The 19,618-nt window shown below is 60.1% G+C and overlaps 4 protein-coding genes across 4 annotated transcripts; all 4 read left to right on the forward strand.

Moving 5' to 3' along the window:
• Window positions 1–415: 415 nt before the first annotated feature.
• Window positions 416–1,711, forward strand: LDBPK_364470 (hypothetical protein, conserved; the record flags this gene model as incomplete). Its single annotated transcript, XM_003865513.1, has 1 exon — window positions 416–1,711. One exon carries the CDS (start codon window positions 416–418, stop codon window positions 1,709–1,711), a length of 1,296 nt encoding a protein of 431 aa, XP_003865561.1.
• A 1,452-nt stretch (window positions 1,712–3,163) lies between these two features.
• LDBPK_364480 (hypothetical protein, conserved) lies at window positions 3,164–8,224 on the forward strand (the record flags this gene model as incomplete). The annotated part of the gene is made up of 1 exon (XM_003865514.1): window positions 3,164–8,224. One exon carries the CDS (start codon window positions 3,164–3,166, stop codon window positions 8,222–8,224), a length of 5,061 nt encoding a protein of 1,686 aa, XP_003865562.1.
• A 1,719-nt stretch (window positions 8,225–9,943) lies between these two features.
• LDBPK_364490 (hypothetical protein, conserved) lies at window positions 9,944–12,418 on the forward strand (the record flags this gene model as incomplete). Its single annotated transcript, XM_003865515.1, has 1 exon — window positions 9,944–12,418. The coding sequence occupies one exon, from the start codon at window positions 9,944–9,946 to the stop codon at window positions 12,416–12,418; it is 2,475 nt and encodes an 824-aa protein (XP_003865563.1).
• A 1,343-nt stretch (window positions 12,419–13,761) lies between these two features.
• Window positions 13,762–17,457, forward strand: LDBPK_364500 (hypothetical protein, conserved; the record flags this gene model as incomplete). Its single annotated transcript, XM_003865516.1, has 1 exon — window positions 13,762–17,457. One exon carries the CDS (start codon window positions 13,762–13,764, stop codon window positions 17,455–17,457), a length of 3,696 nt encoding a protein of 1,231 aa, XP_003865564.1.
• Between the last annotated feature and the right edge of the window lie 2,161 nt (window positions 17,458–19,618).

A 19,618-nucleotide genomic window follows, 5' to 3' on the forward strand; every position in this document is an offset into this window, starting at 1 on the left:
CGTTTCCCGTATCATCCCCCCACATAGCAGTCAATCCACTCTACCCCTACCGCTGTTGAGAGCTTCCAAGAAGACAGAAAAAGATACCGTAACGATAAGACGCGCTGCCACACACGTAAACGTGCAAAGGTGGGAGAGGTCTCTGATGCAGCATTCGCACTCACCTGCGAACCTTGTTGTATTTGGTGTTTATCGTCTCACTCGTGTGCCCTTCCTGTTTCCATCCTCTCTTCTGTCCCCCGCTTCCTCACTCGGCAACCGAAACCATCACCGGCGTTGCATACAGCTGCGCTCCTCATGCTGACCGCGCATCGCACCCGCCCACACACTTGCGCGCAGAAAGCAACCAAAACGGATGATCGTGGAAGAAGAGAAAACACCTCTGCTTTTTTTTTTCACGGAAACGTCAACAGCCATGAACTCCACGACCACCATCTCTACAGATCCCGACGCCTCGTTCTCGCGCGCTGCATCGCGTGTTTCGACACCCGGCACCATGAGTGTACTGGTGCCGTACAAGCGCCCTGGGCAGAAGTCTTCCATGGCGCCCGGTGGCGCCTCTCAGCAGCAACGGTCCTTACAATCGGCGTACGCAGGCAAAAGCATCAGAACATCCGCGTCAACCCTTAGTAGCTCTGTGCCGCCGCACGGCGCTGGAGCCGCCTCGCGTGGCGATCAAAGCCGGAGGGGGAACGGCGCTCCTGATGGCACGCTAAACTCATATTCGTCGCACCCGGCAGCGCCACTGGATCGTCCGCGCGACGAGGAGTTTGACGCGGTGGAGCGGCGGGCCCGCATGGCGTTGGAAAGTATCGCGACGCGGGATGAAGACTTGGAGCCGAGCATGGGCGATCATATCGAGGTTCTGCAGTCGTACCGTACTGCGTGCGAAGCGCGCGCGATGTACCGCGAAGCTTACCTTGTGCAGCAGGTGCTGAGGAATCTGCGGCTTGAGGAGGAGAGCCGGCATGTGCGCGGCATCACGGAACAGCAGATGGAGGAGCGCCGAATTCTCGAGGAGGCGCACCGCCAAGAGTTTCGCGAGTTTCACCACTCCTGGAACGCCCGCATCGACGCATTTGAGGAGGAGCAGCTGGATGCTGAGCTGGCGCTGCTGGAGCGGCAAAACGAAGAACTCATTCGCTTTCAGGAAGAGATGCGAAACTTCCAGCCTCGTCTTCTCAGGTACAGCCGCTCGCTGCTCGAGTCTCGCCTGAAGCAGCAGACACTAGCCAAGCAGCGCGACTACGTGGCGGCACAGGCGCAAAAGGCGCATGCCGAAGCGATCGAGGTGGGGGACATTGAGCGCTTCGAGGCTGCCCGTATGAGTCTGTTTGAGCGCCGCGAGTACGCTGCGCGCCATCGCCATCAGCAAGAGTTATACGCGCTGCGCACGAAGGTGGAGAGCCGCCGACTGTATCTTGAGCGGTACCGCAAGCAGGAGCTTGATGTGCTCTTGCAGCGCTATATAAACGCCCGCCGTTCCATGGAGTCGCAGCAGAACATCGTTCGCAACAAGACCGGCACGCTACTGCTGAAGCACGCGTGCAATATGAAAACGGATAACAGTGGGACGGCGGTGCTGGTCGAAAGCGCCGGCTCTGGCGCCTTTGGCACCATGGTGCAGCGACGCCAGGCCTGCGAGCTCCGCGCCTCGCAGGGCCCGCCGGATGGGGCCTCCGCGTCGGTTCACGACGGAAGCACGATGTAGCGAGCGCGTGGGAGTGCGCGTGTGTGTTGCGCCATCTCAAGCAGGGCCAATTATGCGCTATTAGTGGACTTGGGTTTCTGCCGACCTTTCGTTCTCTCTCTGGTGTTCTTGCCCTAACACGGGTATTGCTCAATTGGATATCCACCATGCTGCCGATACCATGATGATGATGTGTGGTTTTTAAGTTCCACCTCTACTTAGACGTTCGCTGTGGGTTCTGATTTTTTTTGTTTGCTTTTCGTTTTTCTTTTGAGTTTGCCGCGTTTCCGGCAGGCTTGAAATGGCCGTCCTCCACACAGATGCTGAGGCACCCGGCTGCGAGTGCTTTCGCCCATGAATCGCTTTCTCCGGAAAGAGAGATCGAAAGGGAAAGCGGAGAGTGCCACGGGTTTGGCCACTAAATGTAGGGTCATACAGCACCGCATTTTTCTTTTTTGCTTGATTGTCTTGCTGGTGTCCTCGCGCGCTGATGAACTGGCCTGTTCCCGTGCCTTATGTTCGTCGACCTCTGTATAGTTTGTTTTCCCTTCACGCTTCTTTGCCCGCTTTCTGCTCACGCCTATGAGCACGGACATGTGCGCTGCGACGATGTACAGCTGTTTTTTTTTTTTTGGTTATTTCTCACTCTGTTTCCACGCCCCTCTTGTGGCTCTGTTTGGCAAGTGTTTCGCTCCGTATCATGCCCATGCCGGAAACAGAGCCAACAAAAGAGAAACGATGCAGACCCACACAGGGAGGCGCAGGATGGTGCGGCTCCGCCGAAGAACCGAAGGGCATATCCGTCGAATCGTTTTTCCCTCAAGTCGCTCATCGCTCTCTGCCGCGCTCTCCACACCACCAGCGCTTTTGCGCACAGCCACGCTTACGGTGTGATGGGGGAGGGGTGCGTATGGCGGGGCGAACCTGTTGCACACCCACACCCACACCCACACCCACACCCACTTACGCACATGCAAAGGCGCAGAAGGCAGAGGTTTCGGACCCGTCCAGGGCTCCTCGCTCATCGCACAAATTACGAAGGGCTCTGCGCGTCACCGCTGGCACTTGCGCGCATGCGTATCATGTTCTGGAGCATGTGGCTCACGCCTATGCCGACGGCCTCTGCTCTCTTTTGGACAACCGGGCGGGGAGCTCAGGCTCAGCTCTTTCTTTCGCCTCACTCATCCTCTCTTCTCTGCCTTTCTTGTGGTTAACGTTTCTCTTTTCTTCGCTGGCGCGGCATCGTGTGCCTTTTTGCATGTATACCGCACACGGCAACACCCACAACAAAACATCTACCATCCGCTTCGCGCGTACCACACCGCGCCTGCCAGTGTGGTGTCAAAGAAACAACAAAAACTGAAAGAGGAGAGCAAGTAAGTGATCGTTTTGAACACAGTGGAAGCCGCCGCATGGTGTCGAAGACACTTACTCTACATATTACCGGCACGCACACACACACACACACACACAATGCTGGGGACGTTGTTTTTCGACGAGTCGCGCGTCAGTACGGCATTTCGGGCGCGCGTGCGTCAGCAAGCGGGGGCCTCCCATGAGTCGAGTGCGACCAGGCACATCCTGTCGAGCACCAGCCTTGCAGGCTCGGCGGCGCACGACGGTGTAGCGCGCCTGCATGACGGTGGCGGCCTCGTGCCGGCGCACGGCTGCACCTTCAGCTGCCGCGGCGAGGTGGCGTTGCCGTCTCTTCAAGCCGCACTGCTCTGGTGGCTGGACGCCGATGTGAGTGTGGTTCAGCTGCTCGTCGTGAACAATACGCAAAGCAGCAAAGCCGCTCGAAGCTGCCAATCTCGCCTCTTGACCGTTGAGCTGCCTGTTGCCTCTCCCAGCGACCTCGTGACGTGTGGCGTGACTCGCAGTTACATGGGCGATAATGGTGTTGCGGTCGTTTGGGTTCAGCGCGGCGTTTCCGGAGAGGGCGAAGAGGAGGCGCTGTGCCCCGGTTTTGCGCACGTGACTGTGCAGCGTGAGGCAGACAACACCGGCCACAGCAATCTCCTGCTCTACCCAGATGAGCGAGTTGTTCAGTGCGCACCACTGTCTCGGGTCCCGAGCTCCTTCTTCCAGAGTGCCTTAGCCGGCAGCGGAAGTGCTGCCTGCGTCGTTGCGGCGCTGCCCGACGATGCAACGCAGCGCACCGTTTCCATCGTTGTTCTCACCGATGGCTCCCGTGTCTGGCGCGCGGAGCTGTTCGCGGATGGCACCACCGCCGTCAGTGGATTTCGAGACGAGTACCGGCGCAACATGCTCCGGTCCTTCTGTGACGGCAACGAGGAGGTGCGGCTGCTCGACACGCGCAGTGTTGTCGCCGATCTGCAGCGACTGGCGAGCCCGGCTGCGTCGAACGCGCCATCCTTCGCTGATTCTGGCGCGGAGGAGGGGAGCACTTCACCTCGTGGTTCTACGTGGATTCGCCGGCTGCTGGGTGGCGGCGGTCGTGCAGGGGCGAATGCTGCCGATGGCAGCGACGGGGCCGCCTCTGGCGTGCTAGACGTGGCGCTGCCTGCCGTCGTCAAGAAGCGACTTTACGCTGCTGTCACGGCCGTCCAGCAAAGCCGGTTTGTTGCGCTGACCCGATGGAACGGCCAGTTGGAGGTGTATGATACGGCCAGCGGCACCCTGAAGTTGGCCCGGGCTTACCCGATTGGAATACTGCCCCAGGCGATACTCCGCCCCATCGATGGTAACTTCTCAGGTCGTGGGGCGAAAGCACCGGGAGGGAAGAGCGCGCTCTGCGCACTACCGCCGGGGCCTCTCGCACAGTGGGCCACGCAGTGCTCCACAACACAGCTGCTGCACGTCGTCTCGTGCTGTAGCGGTGGAGGGGGGCGTGCGTGCTTCTGGAGCGCACTCCCGCCCCTGGCGCCGTCGTCGTCGAGGATCGTCGGGCTTGAGGAAGCTAGCGACGCTGGCGAGGTTCTGGCGCAGCACTGCACGCTGAGCGTGGCGCCGCCGACGCAATCCAGCTTTCCACTCGCGTGTGCAGTGACATCAGACGGGCGAAAAATGATCCTCGTGAGCGACGTCGGTACGGAGGAGGATGGGCACTTGCTGTGCACCCGCACTCTCGCCGCACTGACGCTGCGTGGCGACCAGGCTTCCGAGGACGGAGTGGCAACGGTGGTGCAGGTGATGGAGGCGACAGGTGGCGCCGCGTTTGGTGACCTGCTGCGCACAGGTCGCATGCACGGATATCTCTGCCAGGGTGCGCGCATGCAGAGCGTCGTCGCGCAGGATAACGCGGTGCTAATGGTGGAGCGCGGCCCGCAGATGTGCCGGCTGTACGCGCTGGAGGAGGCTGCCCCGGATGCGATGCGGCTGGCGAACGAGCGAGTGGTGGTCGGCGTAGATGAAGAGGACGTCTACGCCATGGCGCACGACATGGTTGGCGATGACGCCATCGCCACGTACGTTGGCGGCGCACTTTTGCCGTCGCATCGCGTGCACTACGTACCGCTGTTCGAGGCATCGTTGCTCCTGCCGGGCGCTGCTGTGCCGTCCACTGCAGACGACACGGATGGGTTTGCTCTCTACTGGGAAGGCGTCAGCGTTCTTCAAGCGTGCCCGCATGGATCGCGGCTCATGTCGGATCTACTGCAGGATGTCCTTCTCGCCACTACCCCCATAGCACGGCTCTCCTCGCTACCACGCTTTCTAAGTGAGGCGCACCTTAGCGGGTACGCAGCGGCGCTGCAGCGCAACGCGGCTGCAACGAAAGCCTCTGTGCACGCAGCCATTCGTATGGCGCTGCTGCCGCCTTCGACGGCTGCAGCTGGCGAGACAGCACACGCGCTTTACCGCTTCAGCCGCCTCTACGCAACGCACGCCACCCTCGGCGAGCTGCTCTCTCGGATCACCTTTCTCACAACCACGTATCTGGGCTGGCAGAGCACCTACTCTGTCGCACACGCGCTGTCCTCGACTGGCGAGGACGACGCCGCACTGAGCACGGCGGATTGGGTGTCGCACTGGCTCATCACAGCCCTGGAAGTGCTGGTGGCCGCTTACCATGCTGTGCCCGCCGCCGGTGCCGATCTTGTTCAGCTTGCCCTTGTCGACGATAGCGTCAGTCAGCCATCTTCTAACGCGATCGTGGCGGCATTGCTGCCAACCCTGACCGATACAGCGGCTTGCGACGACGACTCTGTTGCCTGTGGCTGGGGGCCGAGCACGCTCTCCATGATACAGGTGGCGAACCGTCTGCTCCGCTGCGGCACTCCCTCCACGGCGCGCGCGTGTGCAGTCTGGGTGAAGCAGCTTGCCCACCGCTTCCCTCTCCTGCAGCACTACCAGCTGCTGTCGCTGCTGGAGACAACTGCGATTTCTACGCAGTCCGAGCGTGCGGTCGCGCTTTGCGAGCGTGTGTGTCAAGCACTGGCTAGAGAGGCACCAGGCGACGTCACGACGGCGCTTTTGCTGGAAGGTTTGCTGCTTACGGACGTCTCCGGCCCCGGCTCCGCGTTCCTTCAACTCTCCCTTGACGACGTAGCTGCGTTCCTTGCGGCCGACCCAACTCTGGGGCCGAAGCTCTACGCCGTCGGTGTGCTGCGTCGCACCATCACGGTCGGATCGCTGCATACGACTTTGAGCCACTGTGTCACTCACAGGTACCTGTACACCAACCTCGCGACGTGCATCGAGGCGGTGGAGCGGATGCACAGGTGCGCTTCCGTCACTGCGTCCACGCCGACGCAAGCCCCCTTTTCACAGCTGCGCCATGCTCTGGAGGAGCTGCAGGTAGATGCACTGCTGGCGAGCGCTTTCGCGAGGGTGTCAGAGGGTGATGTTGCGTGCGGCTTCCATGATATGCAGACGGCACTTGACCTTATAACACGCCACAAATGCCTGCCGTCATACGCAGAGCTGTTGCAGGTGATTCTCGGCCACGTTGTCGAAGTTGCTTGCGCGTCGCAGGCGAACATGAATGCGCTGCTGCGCGCCACCACGATTGGCGCGGCGCAGCTCGAGGAGTCGCTGATTCTGCGGTGGTACAACTACATTGCGCGCCTACCGACCAAGAGCGCTACAGAGGCGACCGAGGCGCTGCGATACCGTGCCATCATGGGTTTGCATCGCTATTTGATGAACCGCCACGACTACGCCCAGTGCGCACGGCTCATGTCGAGCCTGGCCACGCTCATCCGCTGCTCGCCGCTGCGCCGCAGCGCGTCAGCCGGGATCTCGGTGAGCGAGCTGGCCGGGCTTGCGCTGCACGCGGCGGAAATGATCGCGCCCTCTGCGCCTGTGCCAGAGACGGCAGCTGGAGAGCAAGGTGAGACCGGCCAGGCTGCACCCCAAGGCACGTCTCACGACCCGGCGCTTATGGTGGGCTCGCCGCTATCGCTAGGGTATTCGTGGCAGCCGTCAACCTCGGCATCCTCAGCTCCCATTGACCTCAATTCACCCACTCTCGGTGCGACGGCGCGTGGCCCTCGCTGGCTGACGCGCGCAGACATTCCCTGCTTGCGCCGCCGCCTGTATCAGGCCCACTGCGAACGCCAGCTGTGGCGTCGCGGCTGCACGCTGGACTGCACGGATCTGTGGGTCGAGGGTGCCCCGGCGGACGCCTACCAGGCCGGCGTGGAGAAGCTTGTGGCCGCGCTCATGCAGGCGCGCCTTTGGCCGCAGGCCTTTCGCTTCGCATGTCTGTCAGCTGTATATGACCCCTGCACGGTGCTGGTTGAGTGGGCGGTGGACCTACTGCGCGCTTCGCGAGATTACGGCAGCGATGAAGTCGCTGCGGCTGAGGGCGTGCACGCTGAGCTAACCGCGGCGTGGGCGGAGCTCATCGGCTACTGCGGGGAAATCTCCAACCTCGAGAACCAGTTCTACGCGTACGTGCGCACCGTCACCGCAGCGTTGACGTACGCCTACTCGCAAGTGCCAACCGCGCTGCTTGCGGCTCATCGGGCGGCTGACGCCTACACTGCCATGACGACGCTGTTCCATGTCGCGCTGATACTGCGCAGGAAGGCAGAAGCGGTTGAGCTGGGGCAGCGGCGCAACGAGGAGGACGGGGGCGACAAAGAGGAAGCAGATGAGTTGCCGTCGTCTTCCTCGAACCGCGAGGCTGGGGCCACTGCTGCCGGCCGCGACGCAGAGAAGCGAGGCGAGATGCACCTAGAGGACATAAGGTGCAACGTGTGGCGGGCCTGGTGCGCGGCGGCTCGAATCGGCATTGACATGGCCGCTGAGCGTCAGCCGCGCTGCGCTTCTGCTGCTGCTCTATACCAGCGTACTGTCGGCGCAATCATGGGCGCCGGCGAGGTCATGGCGGAGGAGGATGCGGCCCAGATGCATGCTGGGGTTGTCGTGGCCGGAACCGTGTCGGCTGCCTCGTCGGCCGCGCGCAGGACGTTTTCTGCTTTCACGGCTGGCGCGCTGGATCCGATGGCGGTGTGTGCGAACGAGCTGTTGAGGATTCCAGCCTACCGAGCCTCCCTCAACCTGGTCGTGCGCGGTGAGGCGACGGTGCGTGAGTTCCAGGACCTCATGGGGCGACCTTGTAGCTGACGATTGGGCTGCGGCTGCTGAGCGCCAAGCCCAAACAAAACAACAAAAAAGATGGCATTTGCGGCCGCCATTAGTGCAAGGATGCGCCTTGCAGCGGTGGAAGGGAAGAGAGCGGGGACTTGCTTCTCCACCTTCCCAACTGCCTGCGATACTTTCTCAGACTCGTATTCGTCGATGAAGCTTGGTCTCGTCGCTGTCATAGCATGGGTAGTATGCAGATGCGCGTCTGTGTCGTGCGTGTCTGTGCGTGAAGCAGTTTCGGGGCAAGGCCGAGCGCGAGGAGGAAGGAGCGATGCATCTTTTCCTCGCCACTATCACAGAGTCCACCCCCGCCACTCTTCTTGTTGTCCCAGGTTGCCTAATCCTTTTTTTTTTATTATTATTCTTTTCGCGTTTCTTGTTTGTTTCTTGACCGTAATTCATATAGAGACCGGCTGTCTGTCTGTGTGTGTCTGTGTGCGTGTGCGTGAGCGTGCGCGTGGCGATTGGCGACTGTAATGACACTTCTGGTGTCGCAGTGTGCATGTGCTGACGTACATCTTGTGTTTGATTGGTCTTTTCTTCTTTCCGTGTCTTTTTCTGTTTTCGGTTTAACATCGGAATAGCGGCAACTCATCCCTAGGACATATCGACCCGTCATCCCAAGTATGAGTAGGCGTGAGTGTATAATGTGCCATCCTTGCACACGCCGTGTCTCAGTGAGAGCGCAACTGATCATCTGACTTCACTGTGCTACGTCGTTGCGTGTGAACGCCTGCTCGCGCGACGATGCAGCTTGGCATCACTCCAGCCTTCCCAGGCTTCCGTGTGCCTCTCTATCTCCCGCAGCCCATCTCCATATTGCGGCTTCACGGGCGAATGCCTCTTATGCGCGGGTTTTCTCACTGCTGAGACACAAATGTACACAGACATGTACTCGCACATACGCGCTCTCGTCGACTACTTATGCTTCCCTTTGCCTTCCCTCGATTCTCTTTCGGCAATGATCTGCCCTTTACATATGCGTGCGTGTGCACTGCGCAACGTGCAACGGACACTTTTCGCATCTCTATCTCATGCACCCGCCGACGCCCACACAAAGACAGGCAAACGGCTTCTCTGCCATTTCAGAGGGAGCGTCAGTGAACATCGGTCGCAGCTCTTCCTTCCCCCTCCAGTGGAACGGAGAGCATCAGACACCTGCAGAGGCACGCGAGAATACTAAAGGACTTGTCGGTGGGCGCGTGGCTAAAACGGTCAAGAACGATAGGCTTACCGACACACACACACACACACACACACACACACACACGCACACACGCGTGCGCGGAAGTGCACACGCTCTTTAGTCGCTTGCTTTCTGGACAAGAGCGATCAAAGAAGACAAAAAGATAGTCTCGTGGTTGGATGTGAGCTGCACTGGCCGCCTTGTCGTGTCTAAGCTATACACAGAGAGACCGTGCTGCTGGTGTCCGCTGTCGTTGTAGTCACCAGCGTCTGGGTGGCGATTTGATTGACTCACAAGCGTTGATTTCAGGGCTCATCGCTGCTCCCCGCACACGTGTGCATCTCTCTTTGCTTGCGTCGCTGACGCTTGCCTTTCTGCCATCATCTTCTCACGTCTCCCCTGAGTAGTGGAACAGTGCACGCGAGCGTTCACCTTCGCGGTGACGTTTTCCATTGCTGTTTTATTGTTTCTCTCCTTTGCGCTTTTCCCAGTGTAGCTGGGCGGACGCCGAGATGAAGCGCTCACGCCAGGATAATCGCCGCCTCGGCCCTGCTGCGGCCGCCATGCGCCGCCGTGACGTGTACCGAGACGGTCGTCAAGCGGAGGAGCAGGTGAGCATTCAGAAGCTCTTCCGGGACGCTGTGGCGATGCAAAAGTTCCACTCCCCGAACCAGTCTGGCGCCGGGGCCCGGGTGATGATTCACAGCCGAGAGGAACTTGCCTTGTATCGCCAGAAGCGGCGCGCAGAGCTGGAGGAGAGTGTGCGGCGCGGGTTTAGGGCGATCGGCAACTGGATCCGCTACGCACGTTGGGAGGCGCAGCAGCGTGACTTTGACCGCATGCGGGCCGTCATGGAGCGCGCGGTTCCCGTGCACGGCGAGAATGCAAACCTATGGAGGGACTACGCGGAGCTGGAGGAGTCGAACGGGTTCGCAGAACATGCTCGTCAAGTGTGGAGCCGCGGCGTGACGGCGCTGCCGTCGAGTGTGGACTTGTGGGTAAAGTACCTCGCCATGGAGCAGGCGGCGGGCCAGGATCAGCGGGTGCGAGATGTTTTTCATCGATGGCTTGCCGGGGACGCGGTGCCGCCGTGCGCATACGCGCTTGCCGCCCTCTACGAGGCGCAGCAGCGGCGCCAAGCAGGATGCCGTGACATTCTTCGTCGCTGCGTCGAACGCTTCAACACGCCGGCAAGCTGGCTGCTGTACGGAGCCACAGAACAGCAGGTTTTCGGCGATCACGAGCGAGCCGTGAAGGTACTTGAAACAGCCATGCGCGCACTTCCCGACGAGGACCTTTGGGGGCTGGAGGAGTGTCGCGTGCCGCTTGCGCTGGCGGAGGCGCACGTCGCCGCCGGGAGCGCCGTTCAGGCGCGCAATGTCTTCCACAACGCACTCGAGCACGTTGCTGACCACCCACTGTTATTAGAGAAGGTGCTGGCGTCCTACAGTCGCTTCGAGCGCCTGTACGGAGACGGTGAGCACTCTGAGCAGGTAGCGCGATTGCGCACCATTCAGTTGTACGAAGAGCGCCTCCGCAAGAATACGAGTGACTTTGACGCCTATCTGACGCTGTACTCGCTCTACCGCGACCAAGAGCGTGAAAGTCGACTGCGCGCAAGCGGCTCAATCAACAAAATGCCGGAAGCGGTGGTGGGCGGAAATGCTGCACTGGCGTCGACAGCACTTGTCACCTCCCCGGCCGCTGCCGCCTCTCCGTCGCGGCAGGTGCTTGAGCGCGCGCTCCAGATCCCTCCCCGCGACCCTTATGGCGCCCAGCAACGTGCTGTTCTGGTCATGGAGTACGCACGCGCCTGTGAGGATGACGGCGAGCTGGATGCGGCACGGCGCACCCTCGCGCAGGAAATCAAGAATTTTCCCTTTGAAGCGGCCCTATGCCCGCGGCTGTGGGTGGAGGCGGCGGCGATGGAGGAGCGCCACGGCGCTACCGCACAGGCGCGCCGGCTTCTCCGCGCCGGGTCGCAGGTTACAAAGGATGTGCGCCTCTTTGAAGAGGCAATCCAGTTTGGGGAGCGACAGCGGGACAATGTAATCGAGGCAATGCACGCCGCAGCGCACGAGACCACGCCGCCGTCGGCGCAGGAGGTGGAGGAAGCATGCGCGCCGTACGTGGCGGAGCTGCGCACAGATTACCAGAACGCCATCCAAGCCTTCCCGTTCGACGTGCAGTGGTGGCTCCGATACGCGAAGCTGGAGGAGCAGCAGCAGGAGATCCTCCGTGCCGACGCGCTGTACGGCGCCTGCATCCGCACCTTCAATGATGAGGCTGAACGGGTTCGGTCCTTTGCGCAGCGCTACGACCTCCTTGGCCATGTGGACGCTGCCTGGGCACACCGGATTCATCTTCACACGCGGCGCGCGCGTGCCCTGCAGCGACAGGCGTCGCGGCGCAAGGGGTGTGCCGCGGGCGCAGAGACGGCTCGGGTCGAGCTGGCGACGCTGCAGGAGGAGCTGCTGCACTTGTACGCCACTCTGCTGCAGGACGTCTGGAACGCTTACCGGCACGAGGCGGTGGCGTGGTTTTCGCGGTACTTTGAGGCAGGTGAAGGCAGCGGTTCTGGTGTGCTTGCTGGCGCCGCGCCAAAGACGTTGCCCTCATCCCTCACTCCTGCTACGGCGCGCTGGTCGGAGGCCGTGGAGGCGGTGGCGGGGTATATGGAGCGAATGAGTGCTATCAAGATAGGCCAGGGTGCATCAGAGGGTGCCACAGCGGCTCTCCGTGAGATGCTCAAGTCAATGGTGGAGGCGGAGCGTCACGCTATTCGCCGATCCCTTGGCTGGACAGAGCAGACAACGCAGTTTGACGCCGTGCAGAGAGCACGCGAATGGGGTGAGCTGCTGCTGTCGCCGCTACTCGAGGAGTGGAGCAAGTTTGAGCTCACCCATGGTGGGTCACTGGAGGCTGTTGCGGCGGCGATGGAGAAACCGGTGAAGCGCCGCACACGACTCTTCAAAGCGCGGCCGTAGTGAAAGCGTCAAGGCAAGAGAGAGAGATGGCAGGGAGGGGATGGGCTGCTGCAGGCTTATTAATGCCACAGTTTACTCTGAAGAGTCGCGTCTGCGCCGATGGCTGAGTGTGTTGGCTTGTGCGCGTGTAGGTGTGCCGTGTTGTTTGGTGAATCGGCTCGCAGCAAGTAGGCCAGCGTCGTTGTGTAGCTGCACCACCATCATGCGTGCTGGTGAGTAGGTCAGAGGTTTCTTAAATACCGAAACGGAGACACACGCAAAAGAAGAAGTCTGGCATCCCTTCATCGTGCTGTTTTCGGTCGGGTGTTGATCGACAGCCACCATCGCCGCTCCCATAGTTCCTTGACGCTTGTCGGTGGGTGGCCATGCGAAGCGGCTCCTCTTCGCTTCACTGGTTCTTGTGTGGACTTGTTGGGCAACAGCCCACCATCGCGTGGCAGGAGGCCATTTGCTTCTTTCATGGAGGCAAACGTCTCTGCGTCAGTGCCACTGTCATCAGCGGAGGAGAGAGAGGGAAGCGGACGCAGGCGCCTGGGCTTATGTGGGTCCACTACTTTACTGCTTCTCTCTCTCTCTTCCCTCACTGTCTCGTTGTGTGCGTGTGTGTTTGGGTGCGTATGCGTCTCTCTCCATTTCACTCCCGCGAACGCCAGGTGCGCCACTCTACTGGCTAGTGCTCATTCCTCTCTTCGCTGTAGCGTGCAGAGTGTGTGCCGGAGCGGGAACTGGACAGAGGTGCTGGCGGGGTACCTCTTTGCGCTGTGCTTTCCGGTTCACTTGTCCAGTCAGAGGAGCCTGCATGCGTGCGCTTGTGCGGAGTTGCTTCTAGCCCCTCCTTACTTTCTTGTTCTCTCAGTGTACGCGTCTTCGCACGCGCGACCACAAGGGCGATCCCCCTTTTTTTTTCCCTCTGCCGAACCTCTCTGTGCTCTTTCCTTGGCAAGTACTGCACGTTGCCCTTGCAGAGCTCTTCCTCGCCGTTCTTTTTGTTTGTTTTCCTTCTTTTATTTTGGTATCTTTGCTGTGCCATCACCGCCGCCACACCCCCATCTCTCTCTCCCCCCTTCTGTGTGTATGTGTGAAAGCCTTCTGCTTTTGATGTTACTTTTTTTTTCGTGTGTGTGTGTGTGTCTTCGTTTTCCGTTTCGCTTTGTTGCCCCTCACATCTCTGTACCACTTGCCCTCCCCTTCCTGTCTTTTACGTTAGTTAGAAATCCCGTGTCTCGTTAGCGTCCTCGCTGCCGCGCGTCAACGCAAAGCCTCCTTTTTAAAGAAGCGCCTCCGACATATTTGCATTTGCCTTCCTCTGCTCCTCTCCAGCCTATCCACACCTGTGAAAAGAAATGGAGCGGACGGTGAGTGAGCTGGTGTCGCAGCACGGCCCCACGCCGCACATGGGCCTGCTGCGATGCCAGATGGAGCGTCGTGGCCGGCACAGCCTAAAAGGCTACAAGAAGCGCTTCTGGGTTGTGGATGAGCGCAACGGCTGGCTAGAGGTGTACAAGAATGATCAGGAGCACGTGCCCATAGAGGTCTTTCGTGCCGCCGACATCCGCAACGTCATCTACTCCGATGATAAGCAGAACCGCTTCTTTATGATGTTGGTGCAGACACGCGGGCCGCGCGATATCAAGTTTCGCATGGGCAGCTTTGAGGAGCGTGAGTCCTGGTCCAAGGCGATTACGCACATAATGGATGTCTACTCTGCCATCAACAAGCACAAGAACGTACTGGGCATGGTGCTGCGGCGCGCCAAAACTGTGTCGGAGGCCCTCGGAGTCAACATCTCTATTGACAGCGGACGCCTGCTCGCTGAGGTACCGGAGGACTTGCTGCAGTACGTTGCCGAGGCTGTCGACATTGCCTTGGTGAGCGTCACGGCGATTGTGCGCTCCTTCAAGGAGGAAGGAGCGGACATGCCGCGCAGCTACATCCTCTACGTGCACGCTATCACGGAAGAGCAGTCACCGTACCAGCGCAAGGAAACCAAGTACAGCCCAGAAGGGCGGACCATGACCATGAACGTGTGTCTTCTCCGAGTCAAGTCCGAGCGGGTCAGCTTTGTCGTGACGCAGCCAGAGGAGGTGTTTCGGCTGGTGCAATCAAGCGTCTTCCGCAATCCTGTAATTGAGGGCTGGATCGAGAGTGAGCCTAACTGCGCGCGGGCGTGCGCTGCCATCCAGGACTACCTCGAGCTGCCGGCGGGGCGGAGCAGCTGGATCACGTTTCAGTGGGGCCAGCACGTGAGCGACAGCGCCAAGGTAGAGGCCTTTCTGCAGAGATTCGTGACGGCGACTTTCTTCGAGCGCGCTCTGCAGAGCGTCAGGGATGCCGTGGTGCGTGTGGAGCGGCTGATCGCGGACACGAATGCGCAGACGACGGCCAAGAGCTTTACAGGGGGCTCCCCTGCTGCTCCAGCGCGCGACGGCGGCTGCTCATCGCCGTTCAGCGAGCGACGTCAGATGACAACTCCTGGCGTAACTGTGCAGCCGGACAGCATCGTTTTCAGCAACAGCAGCCTTGCAGCAACGAGTGCGACTGGCGGCTTCGGCGGTGCGGCAGGCGGTGGCTTCCACACTCACCAGCCCGCGACCCCCCCTTTGGCAAATAACGCTGCGGGTGGCGGGTCCGATGCCGCGCTTGCCATTCGGTTTATCCGTGAGAATGTGGCAGGGCTGTGCATCCAGCTGGATAAACGCGTCGTCGAGAAGGGGACCGCACCGCCGCCGATTGTCACGCTGCACGCATCCGAGTACGAGCAGCATTGCCGGCCCGCGTTCCTGCTGGTGGCCAAGTGCCACCGCGTCTTGCCTCGCAAGCACCACGTGACGAAGGATGTGCTAAGTGAGGAGCTCTACGAGGTGGCCTACAACGCCTTTCTGCAGCAGCAACTCAGCCTTCTGCGGACCGAGCTGAACGGCATCTTTCACAAACAGGTGAAGGTGGTCATCATGTGGGATCTCCTCTTTCGCGCCGCCGCAGGCCTGAAGACGCCGGTTAGTGCGGAGGAGTTGCCGCACCTTTTGCGGTACGTGAAAGATGTTTGCCTGTCGAGGCTACAGCACGTTGCTCAGGTGCTGCGTCATGCTCGCTCCGACGTCCCCGGGCACGTAGAGGACCACAGCTACCTGTACAAGGCTTTCTGCAGCTGCGTCGGGACCGTTGTGGTCAACTTCTTGCCGTATACGGTGAGCAGCGACGCGAACGTCTTTGAGCCAAACTTGCAGGCTGGCGTACTGACCGACACGCTCTACTGCACCAAGGAGGAGTCGATGCCGAGCTTGATGGCGGCCCTCGGCCACGCCCACCGGGGCAGCGCTAGCAAGACGACGCGGGTCTCGGTGATGGGAGCGGGCTTTCATGGCGTTCTTCTGTACGCGGCGGAGGCAAAGCTGGGGGCGTGGTGCGAGAGCTACTTCTCGGACCCCGAGAACGCGACTCCAGACCCGCGACGCCAGCTTGTGGAGGACGAGTTCGACAGCGACACGGATGGCACGTCGGTCGGGATGCTGCAGGACCCCGACTTTGGCGAAGCGGTCGCCTACGAGCGGAGCGCTGAGATTCGGCCGCTGACGATGCAGCGAGTCGTGAACGCAATCTACGACTCGCAGCGCCACGCGCCTGTGGATCTAAAGATCGGCTCCGAAGACATCATGCGCGCCATCCACGCCTTCGTTTCAGCCTTTGGCGATGACAAGCGACCCAGCAAGCATGATGTGGCGCGCGTCCTCATCATCAATCTTCAGCGTCTGCGTCAAATGTACGTGCGCGCCGTTGACGACGAGACGACGTCGCTGCTGACGTTCGAGCAAGCGCGCCAGCTCCTGCGCGACTTCTGCGAGTACCAAACAAATGAGCAGTACATTGATGTGGCGCTGCGCGAGGTGCCTAGGCTGGGGACGGAGCCAGCGTCGCCGCAGGAGGGGCAGGAAGGATCCCAGAGAGAGTCGCACGAGCCGGTGAGGACGATGAAAGAGGAGATGGATGCTGACGTGAGTGACAGCGGCCACCCTCTAGAGGAGAATAATGCATACCCGCGCAGCCCCCGCCCCCGCGCCATGAACGAAGCCAGCTTGAGTGTCGTGAGTAACGGCACTGCGAACGGCGCCGAGGTGACGAGACGCGGGAATAGGCGCTGCTCTTTGTCGCGGCGGCGGCTACAGAGCAACAGCAAGAGAGCCAGCGCCATCGTTGCTTCCCGCACCGCGGAAAGCCCATCAGCCCGGTCAGCTTTGGTGACACCAGGCGCGATGTCCGACCGTAGCGAGCCGCATATCCGCGTTCCCTCCACAACGTCCGATGCCTTCGACTTTGCCTCTGTCACAGACGTAGCGCTGACGGTGTTGCTGCCGCGCGAGGCCCGCCTGGCTCGTCTCGCGTGGCGTGTCGGGTTTGTCTTCGGCCTTGAGAACACCGGCAAATCGCTCATCATCAACTCCATGCGCGGCATCGCAAGGCCGACGGTAGCGACGGTGGGCCTCTCCCAGCAAGTCGTCGCCTTTGATGAGTGGGTGTGGGCACTGAATGAGCTTGGCGGTCGAGAGAGCTTTCGCAAGAACTGGCGCTACTACGCACTCCGAATCGACACCGTTCACTTTCTCATGTTCGTTCTCGACGTTCTCAACGGGCAAGCGCTGGGCGAAGCGCGGCAGTATCTGAAGGAGGTCACCAACCACTACCACGAGGCTCCGCTGCTCGTCATCTTCAACAATTTCCGCGAGGGGCACCGACGCTTTGACATTCGCGAGTTCGAGGCCCTCATCCATCTCGATAAGCTGCGGCGGCGGCACGGCGCCGACGTGCTCTCTTGCGTCTGCGACATAACAGTGGTGCACTCAAAGAACCGACAGCTCCCGCGAACATTGAGCTCTACGCTACGCACACTCTCGAGCCTGCTCAAAGCCCGCTCCAAGAGCGAGAATGGCGGAGACGGGGGAGCTCCACCGGTTCCGAAGGCGACCACTACCTTTTCCGCGAGCGTGGTAGGGGGTGCGGCTGGCGCTGCGGCAGCGGGTGCTGGCGTAGGGCACTCGACGTAGAAAACGCCGGCTGCAGTTGACAAGTAATGCTGCTCTTTGGGCTACGTTGAACCCCCCGCTACAGCGTGGCCGCGGCGACATCCACCGCCCACACGCCTCACCACACACACACACACACACATACGACACGACCGCAGTATCGGCCTTCCTAAAGGTCGGCGAACACAAGGATCTTGCTCGCATGAGGAGCTTTCCGTCTCTCATATCGTGCCGCTTTTTGTTTCGTTTCCCTTAATCGACATGCATGGCCTCCTTTACCTCTGACTCTGACTCTCTCATATGTGCAGTTCAAGTCGGTCGCGTGTACGGGGTCGACACAGTAGAGGATGAGGGCCTCGAGTGGACTTCTCTCACCAAATCGCTCCCCCTGTTTTCCCTCTATTGTTTCGTTTCCCGTCTCGAACGACGCGAACCCATTTTCGGCACGATCTTGCGTTTTCTCTTCCTCGCTCCGTGCGTTTTGCGCAGACACTCACACACGGAGCCACTGACGCGCTCTTTGCAGCCCACATTTGTCAAGCAGCAGTGAAATAACAAGAAGAAGCCCTTTTTGGAGAAGGTCCAAGGCTGCCCTCATCACACAGAGGCAGGCGCTCGTCGGCGGAGTGAGCGTGCTTCACATACGCGACAGAGAACTCGCGAACATTACGCCATGCACACGACGATGCGCGTCCGTCCAGGCTAGCGTATACCTTGGTGGTGCCTCTTTCTGTTGCTGTGTCAGCTGTCCCATGACATTCTGCTGAGATGCCGGTCTCCTCCGCTCTGTGTGCACTACCCGGCGCCTCCCTCACTCGACTCTTTCTCCTCAGAATGCACTGTGTCTTCTCATCCTACTGTCCCATCTTCTCTGATTCTTTGCACCAAACTCAGACAGGCCTCCGATGAGGCGCACACGTTCTGTGTCTCCTCCACCCGTACACACATTCGTAGCCGCTTTCTCCCTTCCTCCTTCACCAGTGTGCAGATTGGCTTGTACCTGGCTGCCTGCTCACCGCGCTGCTATTTTTTTTTTCTATCCTCCATCTGCGACACACACATGCCCGCATAAGTACATGCACTCAATGCTTGTCTGTGCGTAACTTGCGCTTGTGCAGCTATATTGCTGTGAGCAAACCACCTTCTTCGCTGCTTCTCGCAACAGAGTATTTCTCTCGTTTCGCGCACCGTTTGCCGTCCTTGTGTTAATCACATATCTCTCGCCACTTTTCGTCCGCGGTGCTCGACTTGCCCCGTTCACTTCCCCCATCTCCCCGCCTCGCCTCACCTCGCCAGGTTTCCACGGCGCTCGACTCGGTGCGCGCGCTATCTTGGGGGTTGGGGGTGTTCGTTTCTTCTTCCTCTGCCGGTGCCAGTGCCTCTCTAACGTACTGCGCGCTGTGTTGTGCTGCGTCGTCTATCTGTAACCTGAACCTACTGCTCGCCAAGCATAGAAAAGCCACTCCTGCACACACTCTTACGTCCTTCGTCGCTCGTTTCTGTTTGCTTTTTCGCTAGGTATATCTACATCGGATCATCGAATTCTAGCGAGACTGCGCCGTTTTATTCTCTTTTCTCTTGGTTCACCCTGTCGCTTTCGCTCCGGTTCTCCAGTGGCGTGTCCGTGCTTGCGTCCCCCTTTGCCACCACCGCCACCGCCACCATCTCTTCCGGACCCTGTGCATCCCTCTTATTCTCGCTGAACGAGGGGACGCTTGCGCTTGGCGTGTGTGTGTGCGTCAGGGGGAAACTTTTCTTGCTCTTGGTTTCTCTTCTCTCCCCTCATTTTCACGCCATGATCGTGGACGCGATGACCTGATTACCCACACATCTATTTTTTGCGTTGCACAGGCCACCCCTCGTCGGGTGCCGACGGATGCCTCCTCCACCCCCCACAACTTTGTGTTCCGCCTTCAGAGCGGCACGTTATGAGCTCTCTGTGCACAGACACGTGTTTCTTCGTGGGCTTCTTCCGCTTGACACACCCAGTCCTTTCAGAGGCGTGTGAATTCGTTAGAAGGTGGAGTGCCCCTGCCGCCACACACTCATGGCAGCATCTCCCACCTGTCGAGGCACATGCGGGCAAGTCATCCAGGCACGCTCCCCCCGGCGACAGGGACGGGAGTGGAAGATGGAAGATGAAGACGGCGAGCCCATTCCCTCAGACAACAGCGCCGTCTCG

Source organism: Leishmania donovani, chromosome 36 (genome assembly GCF_000227135.1).
Source record: "Leishmania donovani BPK282A1 complete genome, chromosome 36".
NCBI classification, from domain to species: domain Eukaryota; phylum Euglenozoa; class Kinetoplastea; order Trypanosomatida; family Trypanosomatidae; genus Leishmania; species Leishmania donovani.